Raw genomic sequence first — 11,627 nt, forward strand, 5'->3', positions numbered from 1 at the left:
TGTCATGCAAATACAGCCATCCCTCACTTCCTCCGTAGGCAGAGCCCACGACAGTGCTGACAGGGGCCCAGCACGTCACCCCCTCCCAGCTTAGCAACCCCGCCCCCAAACACCCAAACCCTGGCTAGGCAAAACCCACCACCCAATCCCCGCGCTCCGGCGTCCCGTGTCTTCACCGGGCAGGCGTGAAGGCAGCGGGCCCCGGGGACACCCGAGTCAAACGACCCCGGCCACCGCGCCTGCCCGGCTGGGAGGCCCCACCCCGGCCCCCCTAAGCCTGCGCCCGCCCCCCGGGGTCCCAAGGACGCGGAGCGCGCGGGGGTGGGACTCACTGCGGCTTCCGTAGCTGTAGCCGTCACGATCGCGGCGCGGGCCCCGGGCGTGCTCCACGATCACGCGCTCGCCGCAGAGCTCCTTGCCGTTCAGCTCGTAAACGGCGTCGTCGGCGTCGCGGGAGTCCTCGAACTCCACGAAGCCGTACCTGAGGGGCGGTGCGAGGGCGGGAGACCGGCGGGAGTCGTTAGGCCGGGGGCGCGCACGCACGCGCCCCCGCTCCCCCCGCGCGCTCCCGCAGCCCCGCGCCGCCGCCATCTTGGCGGCCCTGCCACGCGGCGCCGCGGCCTTGGCCGTCTCCTCCTTCCGACGTTACCCTGCCGCCACAGGCCCGGGGCGCTGCGGCCGGACGTGGGCACCCAGGCTAGACTCACCCATTTTTAAGGTCTATTTCGAGAAGGCGGCCATAGCCACTGAAAAAGCGCTGGATGTCCTTCTCCCGGACGTTGTAGCTCAGGCGTCCTATGTAGACGCGCGGCATGTCCGTGGCGGGCGAGGGGCCCGAGGGCTGGCTGTCGAACGGCGGACCGCAAGGCAGAAGCCGCGGTGCGGGTGCGGGGACGGCGAGAGCCCAGACACACACCTCCCTCCGCAGCGGCGGCCGAGTCCAGCCACACAATGGTGCGCGCGCGCCTGGGCTACGCTATAAGGGCGGGCGGCTGTGGGAGGGGCCCGGCGTGTGGCGTCAGCGCGCTGCACCTACCCTCCCGCGCTTTAAGCCGGAGCGCTGGGCGCGAGGGTGACTTGCGAGTTCTTCGCCCGCCAAGTTTTGGGGAAGTGAGGGTCTAGCAGCTCACCGAATTTTCTCCACACATCCTTGTAAACGTCGTATTCCGTCTCCAGCCGCGGACTTGTTTTCTAATTTGTACTTAAAATAAAAAAACGAACCGTTCCTCTGTGTGATCTCTCCAGGACTGGCGCTAGGAGAATCCCTTTTTTCATTGGTTCTCGAGGTTGTCATGATAGGCCTCCGCGGTCTCTGATTGGTCCCGGGAAACGAGGCTCGAATTTTCTCCGCGGGTCGTTCGGCTCACGCTCGGCTGGTGGGGAAGGTGCTTTCGGACACAGTCGATTAGGTACCCTTTTCCACAGCGTACGAGGTTTGCGCTCCGAGGTCGTGGGGACCCGGCCGGGCGCGCACAGCCCTGCTGGCTTCTGTCCCTCTTGGTCTCACAGCCGTCATCGTGGTCTCACAGCCGTCATCGTGGTCTCACTTCACCGCCTCCCTGTACGTCCACCTCTCCTTCCATGGGTCTTTCTTGGAGCACTGGCACCTGGAGCCACCTATAGATTGAGGTGTATATGGCAGTCTCACGCTCGCTGTAATTGCCGACGAAAGGAGCAGGGCCAAGGCCTCTGGCCCAAGAAAGTTGAGCAAGACCTGGCAGTCCTGCCCCAGAGGTACGCTCATGTTCTCCCCACTGTGGAGAGTCCGTTGTCCCAACGCGATCCCTTCCCCCATTGGTTTGGAAGGCATCTTATCTATGTGGCAGAAACGCACATTTTGGAGTTTTATCACTAGAGATGCCATTTAAAGCTGGAGAACTAGATGAAAACCACAGAGGAATAAGTATAAGTGGAGAGCAGAAGACCCTGGAGTCCTCTGAAACTTCAGTTCAGGAAAAGGTGCTGGGAAGAAGTGACCAGAGAGGTGGGAAGGAGAGCTGGAGGGCGTGGTGTCACACAGCTGAGACGAAATGGCATCACGGGGATAATACTGGCTGTTTAGGTATCTCCGTATATTCCAGCTCTTCGTGAGTGGGGCAACCTTGATATTCTACAGGTTCTGTTGAAAGGGGGCGATTTTGCCCCCACCAAGGGACATTTGGCAAAGTCTGGGGGTCTGTTGGCTGTTACGACTAGGGGAGGGTGAGTGTTAATAACTGGCATCTGACGGTAGAGACTACACTGTCTGTGCTTAAAGTTAGGTAAGTAAAATATATAGGTGGATCTTAAAAAAGTTGTGTTTGGCATATAGTAATTAGGGAAAGAAGAATTAACGGGATAACATTTTTTTCACTCATTGAATTGTCAATATTTTAAAGTTTGCTCAAATTCATTGTTGGAGGGGAATTCCCTGGCTGTCCAGTGGTTAGAACTCCATGCTTTCACTGCCTTAGCGCACAGGTTTGATCTCTGGTTGGGGAACTAAGATCCCACAAGCCAGGCAAAAATTCATTGTTGGCAAGAGGTGAACCAGGAAATGCCACTCTGAATATTCCTTTTGGGAAGGTAATGGGGTGGTACTTAGAAGCATATGGGGAGTGGGGTGTCACCTCCTCTCTCCTTTCGGTTCATTTGCCCAAAGAGAAAGATGTAGCTGATGTCCTCCACACTCTCTCACCTCTCTTTCTCCAGAGCCCAGTGACGACTCCTTTTTTTTTTTTTGTCGCGCAGCAGCATGCAGGATCTTAGTTCCCCGACCAGGAATTGCAGTCATGTCCCCTGCAGTGGAAGCACTAGACCGCCAGGGAAGTACCACCCACTGACTACTCTTAACAAAAAATTTGAGTTGCCTAAGAGGAAACAGTCTCAAGTAGCATCACTGAAGGGAGTGTTGGGTCATCAGCTTTCTGTGGAGTCTTGCTGATAATCTAACTCACCTCTGTTGATATTTTGGAAGAACAACTCAAAGGAGAAATGATGGATGTACAGCATGTGGCGGTGTCTGAAGTGTCTATAAACATGGTGGCAGATACAGGTCACTGCTCATTTGAAAGTTGTGGAGTGCTGACAGGAGTGTGTCAGAAAGAGAGGGAGAGGAGCCTCAATCTGATACGGAAGAGAGTTAATAACTTCAAATCCATAATTACCCAGATTGTAAAGTACAGTCTGGAGCAGGGCATAGTTGTGATTTTCAATCCAGTGGGTATACTTACTTTTGGAAACCAAAAGTATTTCCCAGCATTGTAAGCTGGATTCTGATAGGCTGTCTTATGTTTGAAAAATTTATCATTCCAGAGGCTGTCAATTTGAACGGATTTTGGGAAAACATGGCAACTCAAGAGGGTGGAGTGCAATGACTGTGGCAAGCTATGGCCCCAGACCAAATCAGGCCTGCTTTCGGGTTTTGTAAATAAAGTTCTGTTAGAGCACCGCCACACCCTCTTACTTACCTAGTGTCTACTCTTAAGCCACAACAGCGATATTGAGTAGCAGAGACTGCCCGCAAAGCCTAAGATATACACTAGTTGGTTCTTCACAGAAAAAGTTTGCCTACCCCTGGTCCATGTTAGGGACTTTAAAGATGCCTGTGGTATGTTGTTAAGTGAGAAAGGCTAGTTTTAATATATGCATGACTCTTTCTTTTTTTTTTTTTTTTTTTTTTTTGCTGCACGTGGGCCTCTCACCCGGGCCCAGCTGCTCCGCGGCACGTGGGATCTTCCCGGACCGGGGCACGAACCCGTGTCCCCTGCATCGGCAGGTGGACTCTCAACCACTGCACCACCAGGGAAGCCCTGACCCTATTCTTATAAACAACAACAATCACCCCAAGCCTCAACCCTATATATGAACGTATATGTGTGTAAGGGTTGGGTTTGTGGTTGTCTTTGAGCATCCGTGGGGGTGAGTCCTACCCAATCATGTCCCCGCTAATCCTCTCCTAGCATTCCTTACTCCTCCTCCCACTTGCTTCTTACTGTGCCTTGAATGTGCCAAGCACCCACCCACCACAGGGCCTTTGCCCTGACTGTCTCCCAGTATCTGGAGCTCTCTTTTCCAATGGTTTGTTCCCTCATTTCTGGTTTCTGCTCAAAATCACCTTATCACTCCTCTAACCACTCACTTTATTTTATTTTTTCCCAGTTTTATTGAGATAGTATTGACATATAACACATGTAAGTTTAAGATGTAAAATGTGATGATTTGATACATGTATATGTTGCAAAACGATTACCACAATAAGGTTAGTTAAGACCTAAATGTAAGGCCAGAAACTATCAAACTCTTAGAAGAAAACATAGGCAGAACACTCTATGACATAAATCACAGCAAGATCCTTTTTGACCCACCTCCTAGAGAAATGGAAATAATAATGAACAGAGCTAACACTGCTGTGTGATGTGTAGCAAAGTAGTTAAGACAGTAGATCCTGAGAGTTCTCATCACAAGGACAAAACATTTTTTTCCTTTTTCTTTTTCTTGTACCTTTATGAGGTGATGGATACTAAATAAACTTATTATAGTAATCATTTCACAATATATGTAAGCCAAAACATTATGTTGTACATCTTAAACTTCTACAGTGATGTATGTCAATTATATCTCAAGAAAACTGGGGACAAATGAAGTAAATTAAAAACAAACAAACAAAAAAATGAGGTTAGTTAACACCTCCATCCCCTCACATAGTGACAATTTTTGGGGAATGTGTGTGGTGATGATTTTTAAAGTCTATTCTCTTAACAACTTTTAAGTTGTTAATACAGTATTGTTAATTATTAATTATAGTCACCATGCTGTATATGAGATTCCCCAGAACTTATTCATCTTAGAGCTGGGAGTGTGTAACGTTTGACCTGCATCTCCCAATTTCTCCCACTCCCCAGCCCCTGGCAACCAGTATTCTACTCTGTTTCTATAAGTTCGACTTTTTTGGACTCTGTGTATACGTGCGAACACGCAATATTTGTCTTTTTCTGTCTGACTTACTTGGCTTAGTATAATGCCCTCAAGGTCCACCTATGTTGTAGCAAAAGGCAGGTTTTCCTTCTTTTTTATGGCTGAATAACATTCCATTGTGTGTGTGTATATATCACATTCCTCACATTTTTTTTCTTTTTGGCCACGCAGTGAGGCACATAGGATCTTAGTTCCCCGACCAGGGATTGAACCTGCGCCCCTGCAGTGGAAGTGCAGAGCCTTAACCACTGGACTGCCAGGGAAGTCCCTCCCCACGTTTTCTTTTCTTTTTTTTTTTAATTAATTTTATTTATTTTTGGCTGTGTTGGGTCTTCGTTTCTCTGTGAGGGCTTTCTCTAGTTGCGCCAAGCGGGGGCCACTCTACATCGCGGTGCGCAGGCCTCTCACTATCGCGGCCTCTCTTGTTGCGGAGCACAGGCTCCAGACGCGCAGGCTCAGTAGTTGTGGCTCACGGGCCTACTTGCTCCGCGGCACGTGGGATCTTCCCAGACCAGGGCTCGAACCCGTGTCCCCTGCATTGGCAGGCAGATTCTCAACCACTGTGCTACCAGGGAAGCCCCCCTACGTTTTCTTTATCCATTCTTTTGTTGATGAACACTTAAGTTGTTTCTATGTGTTGGCTACCGTGAATAATGCTGCAGTGAACATGAGAGTACAGTTATCTCTTTGAGACAGCACTTTCATTTCTTTTGGATATACTGTATACCCAGAAGTGGAATTAAAAATAAGTCTATTTTTAATTTTTTAAAGAACCTCCACATTGTTTCCATAGTGTCTGCACCAATTTACACTCCCACCTTCTCCCCGCATCCTCACTTTTTGATCATAGCCATTCCGACAGGTGTGAGGTGATACGGTGATCACCCACTTTAAACCAGCATCCCTCCCTGTACTTTCTTACTCTGTTGTATTTTTCTTTATCAAACTTTCACCACGTGACATGTATTTATTTACTCTCTCCCCACCCCCACTAGAGCATAAGAGTCATTAGCACGGGGATGTCGTCTGTCTCTTCACTGCTGTATCCCCAGTATGGAGGAAAGTGCCAGGCCCACAGTAAGTGCTCAGCGTGGTGACTGTTTAGAGCCCAGGAACTGAGGCTGTCCATCCAGCAGATACCCGTGCTGAAGGGCTCACTGGGACATGCTGGTGGGATGGAATCTTCCTCCTTCTGGCTCCTGCTCACCCACTCGTGTTGCCCATACACTCACCCGCTCCGAGGGCTGAGAGGTGTGCAGAGATGTCCACTCCAGATCCCACACTTCCTCCACCCAAGCTTATCTAGACAGAGGGAGAAGGCTGGGGTGCCTATGGAGACACCAGAATTCTCATACATTGTCAGTAGGGATGCAACTTAATACAGTTGCTTTGGAAGACTGGCTGGTAGGGTCCACTAAAGGGGAAACCTGCTAAGTGCTTACCCCATGACCTAACAATCCCACACCCAACAGAACCATGTACATTTGCTCTCCTTAGGGAACGTGCTAGAAATTCACAACAGCATAATGTGTAGCAGCCCCCAAATTGGAAATCACTCAGATGCCATCAACAGGAGAATGGACAAATTAGTTGTGTTTTATTCACACAGCAACGAGAAGGAATTACAACCATACACAGCAAAGTCAGTGGCTCTCACAACGATGTAGCCCTCTGAGCGAGATGCACGGGAATCCGTACTCTATGATTCCATGTATATAAAACTGAAAAAAACAGCCAAAACGAGGCTCTGGTGTTAGAAGTTAGGACCGGGAGTCTGGGGAGTGACTAGAGAGGAGGCTTCTGGCGTTCTGGTCATATTTTGTTTCTTGAGCTGGGGGCTAGTTACACAGTGTGCTGTGTTTGTGAAAATTCATTAAGGTGTACGCTTATGATTTGTGCACCTTGCTGTATGTGTGTGGTACTTCAATGGAAAATTAAAGAAAAAAGATAATAAATCTCTCGCAAAGAAAATTGTAACTTACTTGACCTGGAGCCCTCTGGATCCTGCTGGGGACTAAAGGTCTACTGAGGACTTGATTCATAATTTTTGCCCATGAATGTTGATTTGAATCCATTAGTTGCTGTGTGTGCTTCCAAATGGTTTTCTGTAAGCTAATTGCTTCTTGGCTGGGAAGATGTGGCTCTGTCGCCACCTGGTGGCTATTTGTTATTACAGTGGTAGATAAATTCCACCTGCTGCCTCGTCCACGCCTCTTGAAGCTCAGTGACAAGGCCTTTGAAGGGCCCTGAATCCAAATCTTCTAATTGTCAAGCCCTTACCAGAGGTTTTCTGGCCCTTACTTGAACACCTCCCCTGATGGAGAGTTCACTGACTAACTGGGCAGCCAAGTCCATTCTTGGACATCTTGCACTGTGATTAAATTCTTTGTAGAAAGTAAAAAAGTTGCTGCCTTGAACTGTCTACCCACTGGTTCTGATTGTGCCTCCGAGGCTGTTCAGTAGCCACATCTGTTTCCCACACATAGGTCTTTCAGATGTTTGGGGGCAGCACACAGACCCTCTCCCTGTTCATGCCCCCTCTTTTGGCTAAATGTCTACAGTTTCCGCCAAATCTTTCCTGGGGCCTGCTTTCAAGTCCATTTGTCACCTTGGCTGCCGGCCGCTCGTGTGTGGAGACTCATCTGTGGTCCTCTTCAGGTGCGGCCCTAAGAGCCAAGCTCATCCCCTTGGGCTTGTCTGGACGTGCCCGTTGCTGCTGCCGCCATACTGTTCTCTGGGCCAGTTAAGAGCTTCGGCCGCTGTTGGCATAGGTGGCGGCTGCTGTCTTATTCCTCACTCAGCCCTGCCTCTCTTGCTGTGCGGAACCAAATGGGGATTGAGAAGCTCCTGGAATACCCCACTGTGGCAAAAAATGTTTGTCTTGTGAATGGAAGCAGGCTAGGCAGCAGGATGGAAATCCAGTGCTCATAGGCAGGTGGACTCAGAATCATTGCTCCAATTTCTGGGGCAGCCGGGAGGCAGAAGTGCCGATGAGAAAGGTCCGAGTTGGCCATGTGTCAGGTGAAGAAAACGAGGCCGTGGAGGAAATCCGAAAAGAATGACTACAGAACCCACAGCCGACTTCAGCCAGTGCTGTGGGCTCCAAGCCTGTCAGAGTCCCATGAGAGGCAATGCTGGGTCCCCTCACAGACGTTCCCCGAGGCCGCTGCATGTAGGTTTCTGTTCTTCCACCTGGCACTGAGCTTGGCTTGCAGACATTTTACCCATCATCAGTTCCACATGCTGTTATTTGGGGAAATTTAAGCTGAAGCTGATTGCCTTGTCAGTGCTTGTGCTTCTCACTACAGCTCTTACCCTGGCAGCAAAAGCTACCTCGCATGGTGGCCCTCTAACATCGTAGGGCAGAGAATTTGAGTGGAACGTGCTGGAGAGCATCCAGGGATGTGCCCAGCGCACGAAATCCACTTCCTAGCAGAGGGAGGGGAAGTAAGTCTTTTTAAAGGCATCTTGCATGGTCCCGGCACTCTGTGAGGCTCAGGGGACATAACCGGTGTGAAAACAGACCCAGTCAGGCCCTCCAAAAACGAGTCCCAAAGCAGTGGTCCTTGGACACTGGCCAGCATGATTTCAACTCAAAGCTATGCGGGCTCCATCCCTCAGAGCCGGGGTCAGTGGGTATGGGGCAGAGCCTGGGAATCTGCATGTTTAACATCCTCCTGCGTGATTGTAAAGCAGATGGTCAAGTGACCATGCTCGGGAATTACTGGCCTGGGGTCTTACTACTCAAGGCGTGGTCTGTGGACCTCCCTCCCATCAGCATTCCCTGAGAGCGTGTTAGACAGGCAGGATCTCAGACCCCATCCCAGACCTACTGAACCATAACAGGCCTTTTAACAAGATTCCGGGGGGATTCGTGTGCACGTTCAAGTTTGAGAAGCACTGCCAGTGCAAGGTGCAAGGGGGTCGTTCTTTTGACCCTACTTGTGTATTATTTTGATAAGAGGAAGAGTGTATTCATGCATTACTCGGTAATTAAAATAAATGAATGAAAATCTTTACCAAAACTGGGAAAATCTTGTACGTGAATGTTCACAGCAGCTCTGCCCATAATAGCTCCAAACTACAAACAGCCCAGGTGAATGGATAAACAGATTCACAAAATAGAATACTACTCAGCAATAAGAAGGAACAATGTGGATTAATGCATTATACTATGTGGAAGGAGCTGGACTCAAAAATCTGCATGCTGTGTGAATTCACTTATATGATGTTCTGGAAAAGGCAGAACTAAAGGGACGGGTTGTGGGGCCTGGTGTTTGGAGGGGAGGATTGACTGCAGAGGGGCAGGAAGGAACTTTCTGGAGTGAGGGAAATGTTCCATGTCATGACTGTGGTGGTGTGTACACAAACGTATGCATTAACCAAAACTCATTGAAATGGATGCTTAAAATGGGTGTGTTTGTACGTAGATTATATATCAATAAAAATGATTAAAAAAAAAGACATGTAACAAGACCAAGACCATCAAGTGCTTCCTACCGACTGTACTGTTTCCAGACAGCCTAGGTTAAGCCTCTCCCCGTTGCCCTGCACCCCACCCCCCATACCTGAGCTTCCTACTCACCCTGCCAAAAATGAGTACTGTCCCTCCAGGCCTGAAGGGGGTGCTGTGCCCCGCAATGTCTCACTGTAATAGTCCACTAGGGGACTTTCCTGGTGGCGCAGTGGTTGAGAACTCGGAGTTCGAGCCCTGGTCCGGGAAGATCCCAAATGCTGCGGAGTCCCCTGAGGACTCTGGGAGCCAGTGCACACACACCTCAGACTGGCGAAGAGAATGGCCTTTGCGCAACTGAGAGGTTTCGCAGCGGTACATCAGCTGGCCAGCCGTGTTGGAGGAGAGCTGCTTCCAGGAGCGTTCACTCTCTGCCACTTCCAGCTTGCCCAAGTGGCCAGCTGTTTCCTACAGCCAGAAATCAAGCCCTGGGGCAGAGAGGCACAGGTGTTGCCAGCACTGCAACCTTGGCTGTGGAGGTGAGTGTTGAGAAGACGAAGCAGCTAGCTCGGCATCTGCCACGGGCATGTCGACTTCCTCCCCTTGCAATTCCGTTTTCAAGGCATCTTCCCCTGATAAGAATGGATTGATGTACGGTTTCTTGTGAACTGATCTGGGCGCTTTTGTCATGCAGCACACGCCAGTCCCCCCACCCCTTCCCTGCCTTCACCAGCTCCACCTTGAAATGCCAACCCCAGTGATTGCTGCTCTGCCCTTCTCATAAAAAGTTCAATAATAAAACCTGTAGAAATAATTACTCGGGGCCTCAGATTTTGGATACTAGCTGGTGAAAAGCATGATACAAGGCTGGAGACCAGATGGGCTTCAGCTGTAGGAGCAGCCTGGCAGATGTCTGGAGGTGGGGAGGGTGGAGGTCAGGGGACTGGCCCAGTGGCGCACTCCTAGTAGGGGTTGTGGGCTGTTTCAAGAGTGAATGTCAGTGTTTCAAAACTTTGGCCGCCAGGATGTGACTTGGAGGAGTGCCTAAAAGGAAAGGGTGGAGGGCTTTGGAATTATCCAAATTTCACCTTTCTGGCAGTGTGCCAAGTCATCTTGTGCCTCTGAGCCTTATTCCTCATCTGTAGAATGGACATAACTGTAGGATGAAGCTGTAGAGTTGAGTTGAGCAGTAGTTAAGATGGTGTATCTGCAGTGCACAGCCCGGTAGACCAGATGTCAGCAAATGATTTCTGTAAAGGGTGAGGCAGTGCATGCTCTGGCTTTGTGGGTTAAATCTCTGTTTCACCTACTCCGATCTGCCCTTCTAAGGCTCAAGCCCCCAGGCTGACCCCTGGGGTACGGAATGGGCAGAATGGGGAGGTTTTAATTTCTCTCTCTTAGAGGGAAGCAATCTTTCCTACTCACCTTTGTCCTCCTTCGGGCTCAGCATAGGGCCTGGTGCATAGTAGGTGCTCTGGAAAAACAGCATATGACACTGGGAAGAGAATGGCCTTTGGAGTCAAGCAGACCTGGGTCCAAATCCTGTGACTAAGAAAGAAAGGAAAAAAATTAAAGAAATGTGTTAAGGAAAAAAATTATTCACCACCCTTGTTAAAAAACGGGAAAGCAGACTCAATTCAGGGGGGAAAATTGAGATAAGTGTAGGGGCTACTGCATTGGGGTTTTGTGGTAGGGAGAGAGATTTAGCTCAACTCCGAATACAATAAGGAAAACAAGTAATTTATAGCCAAAGAGCATGGTGTGTCAGGTTGACAGATGGAAAATTATCAAGAGGAAACATCAGGAGTAAGGGGCGATTCTGGTTAAACCAACCGAAAAGGATTCTTGCTGAAGGCGGGCCAGGGGGATTTGTCATCACCTGGGGGCTGGTAGAAGATGAGGAACCTGATTAAATATTGACTGTGTTCACATATCAAGGGTGGGGAGCTCTGGTGAAACCACCTTAGCAGAATTCTTGCAAAAATTGTACATATTAGCAGAGATGAACACAGAAGCTTCGAAATCAGACCCTAGCTGGGGAGAGAGTTCAGAGGTTAAAGTTTGGTCAAGGAGAGATTCTTTGTCACCTAAGCTAACATACTTCCCTTCTCTGAGCCTCTTCATCTGTAAAATGGGCGTGATAATCCTACCTACTGCATAAGGTTGTTGCAAGTGTGAATGGAGATCGTGGGAAAAAGCGTGGATGCTGAAAAACTTT

At 49.6% G+C, this 11,627-nt stretch overlaps 1 protein-coding gene across 1 annotated transcript in view; it reads right to left on the minus strand.

The window, feature by feature from the left end:
* Nucleotides 1–959, minus strand: part of SRSF6 (serine and arginine rich splicing factor 6) — a 3,713-nt gene extending 2,754 nt beyond the window's left edge. The window contains exons 1-2 of the mRNA XM_024746847.1: nt 708–959; nt 333–481 (exon numbers count right to left, since the gene is read on the minus strand). Of these exons, the coding sequence (XP_024602615.1) occupies nt 333–481; nt 708–814 (256 nt within the window). The 5' untranslated portion in view covers nt 815–959. The remainder of the gene's footprint in view (nt 1–332; nt 482–707) is intronic.
* Nucleotides 960–11,627: the final 10,668 nt, after the last annotated feature.

Source organism: Neophocaena asiaeorientalis, unplaced genomic scaffold, assembly GCF_003031525.2.
Source record: "Neophocaena asiaeorientalis asiaeorientalis breed wild unplaced genomic scaffold, Neophocaena_asiaeorientalis_V1.1 scaffold132, whole genome shotgun sequence".
Classification (NCBI taxonomy): Eukaryota; Metazoa; Chordata; class Mammalia; order Artiodactyla; family Phocoenidae; genus Neophocaena; species Neophocaena asiaeorientalis.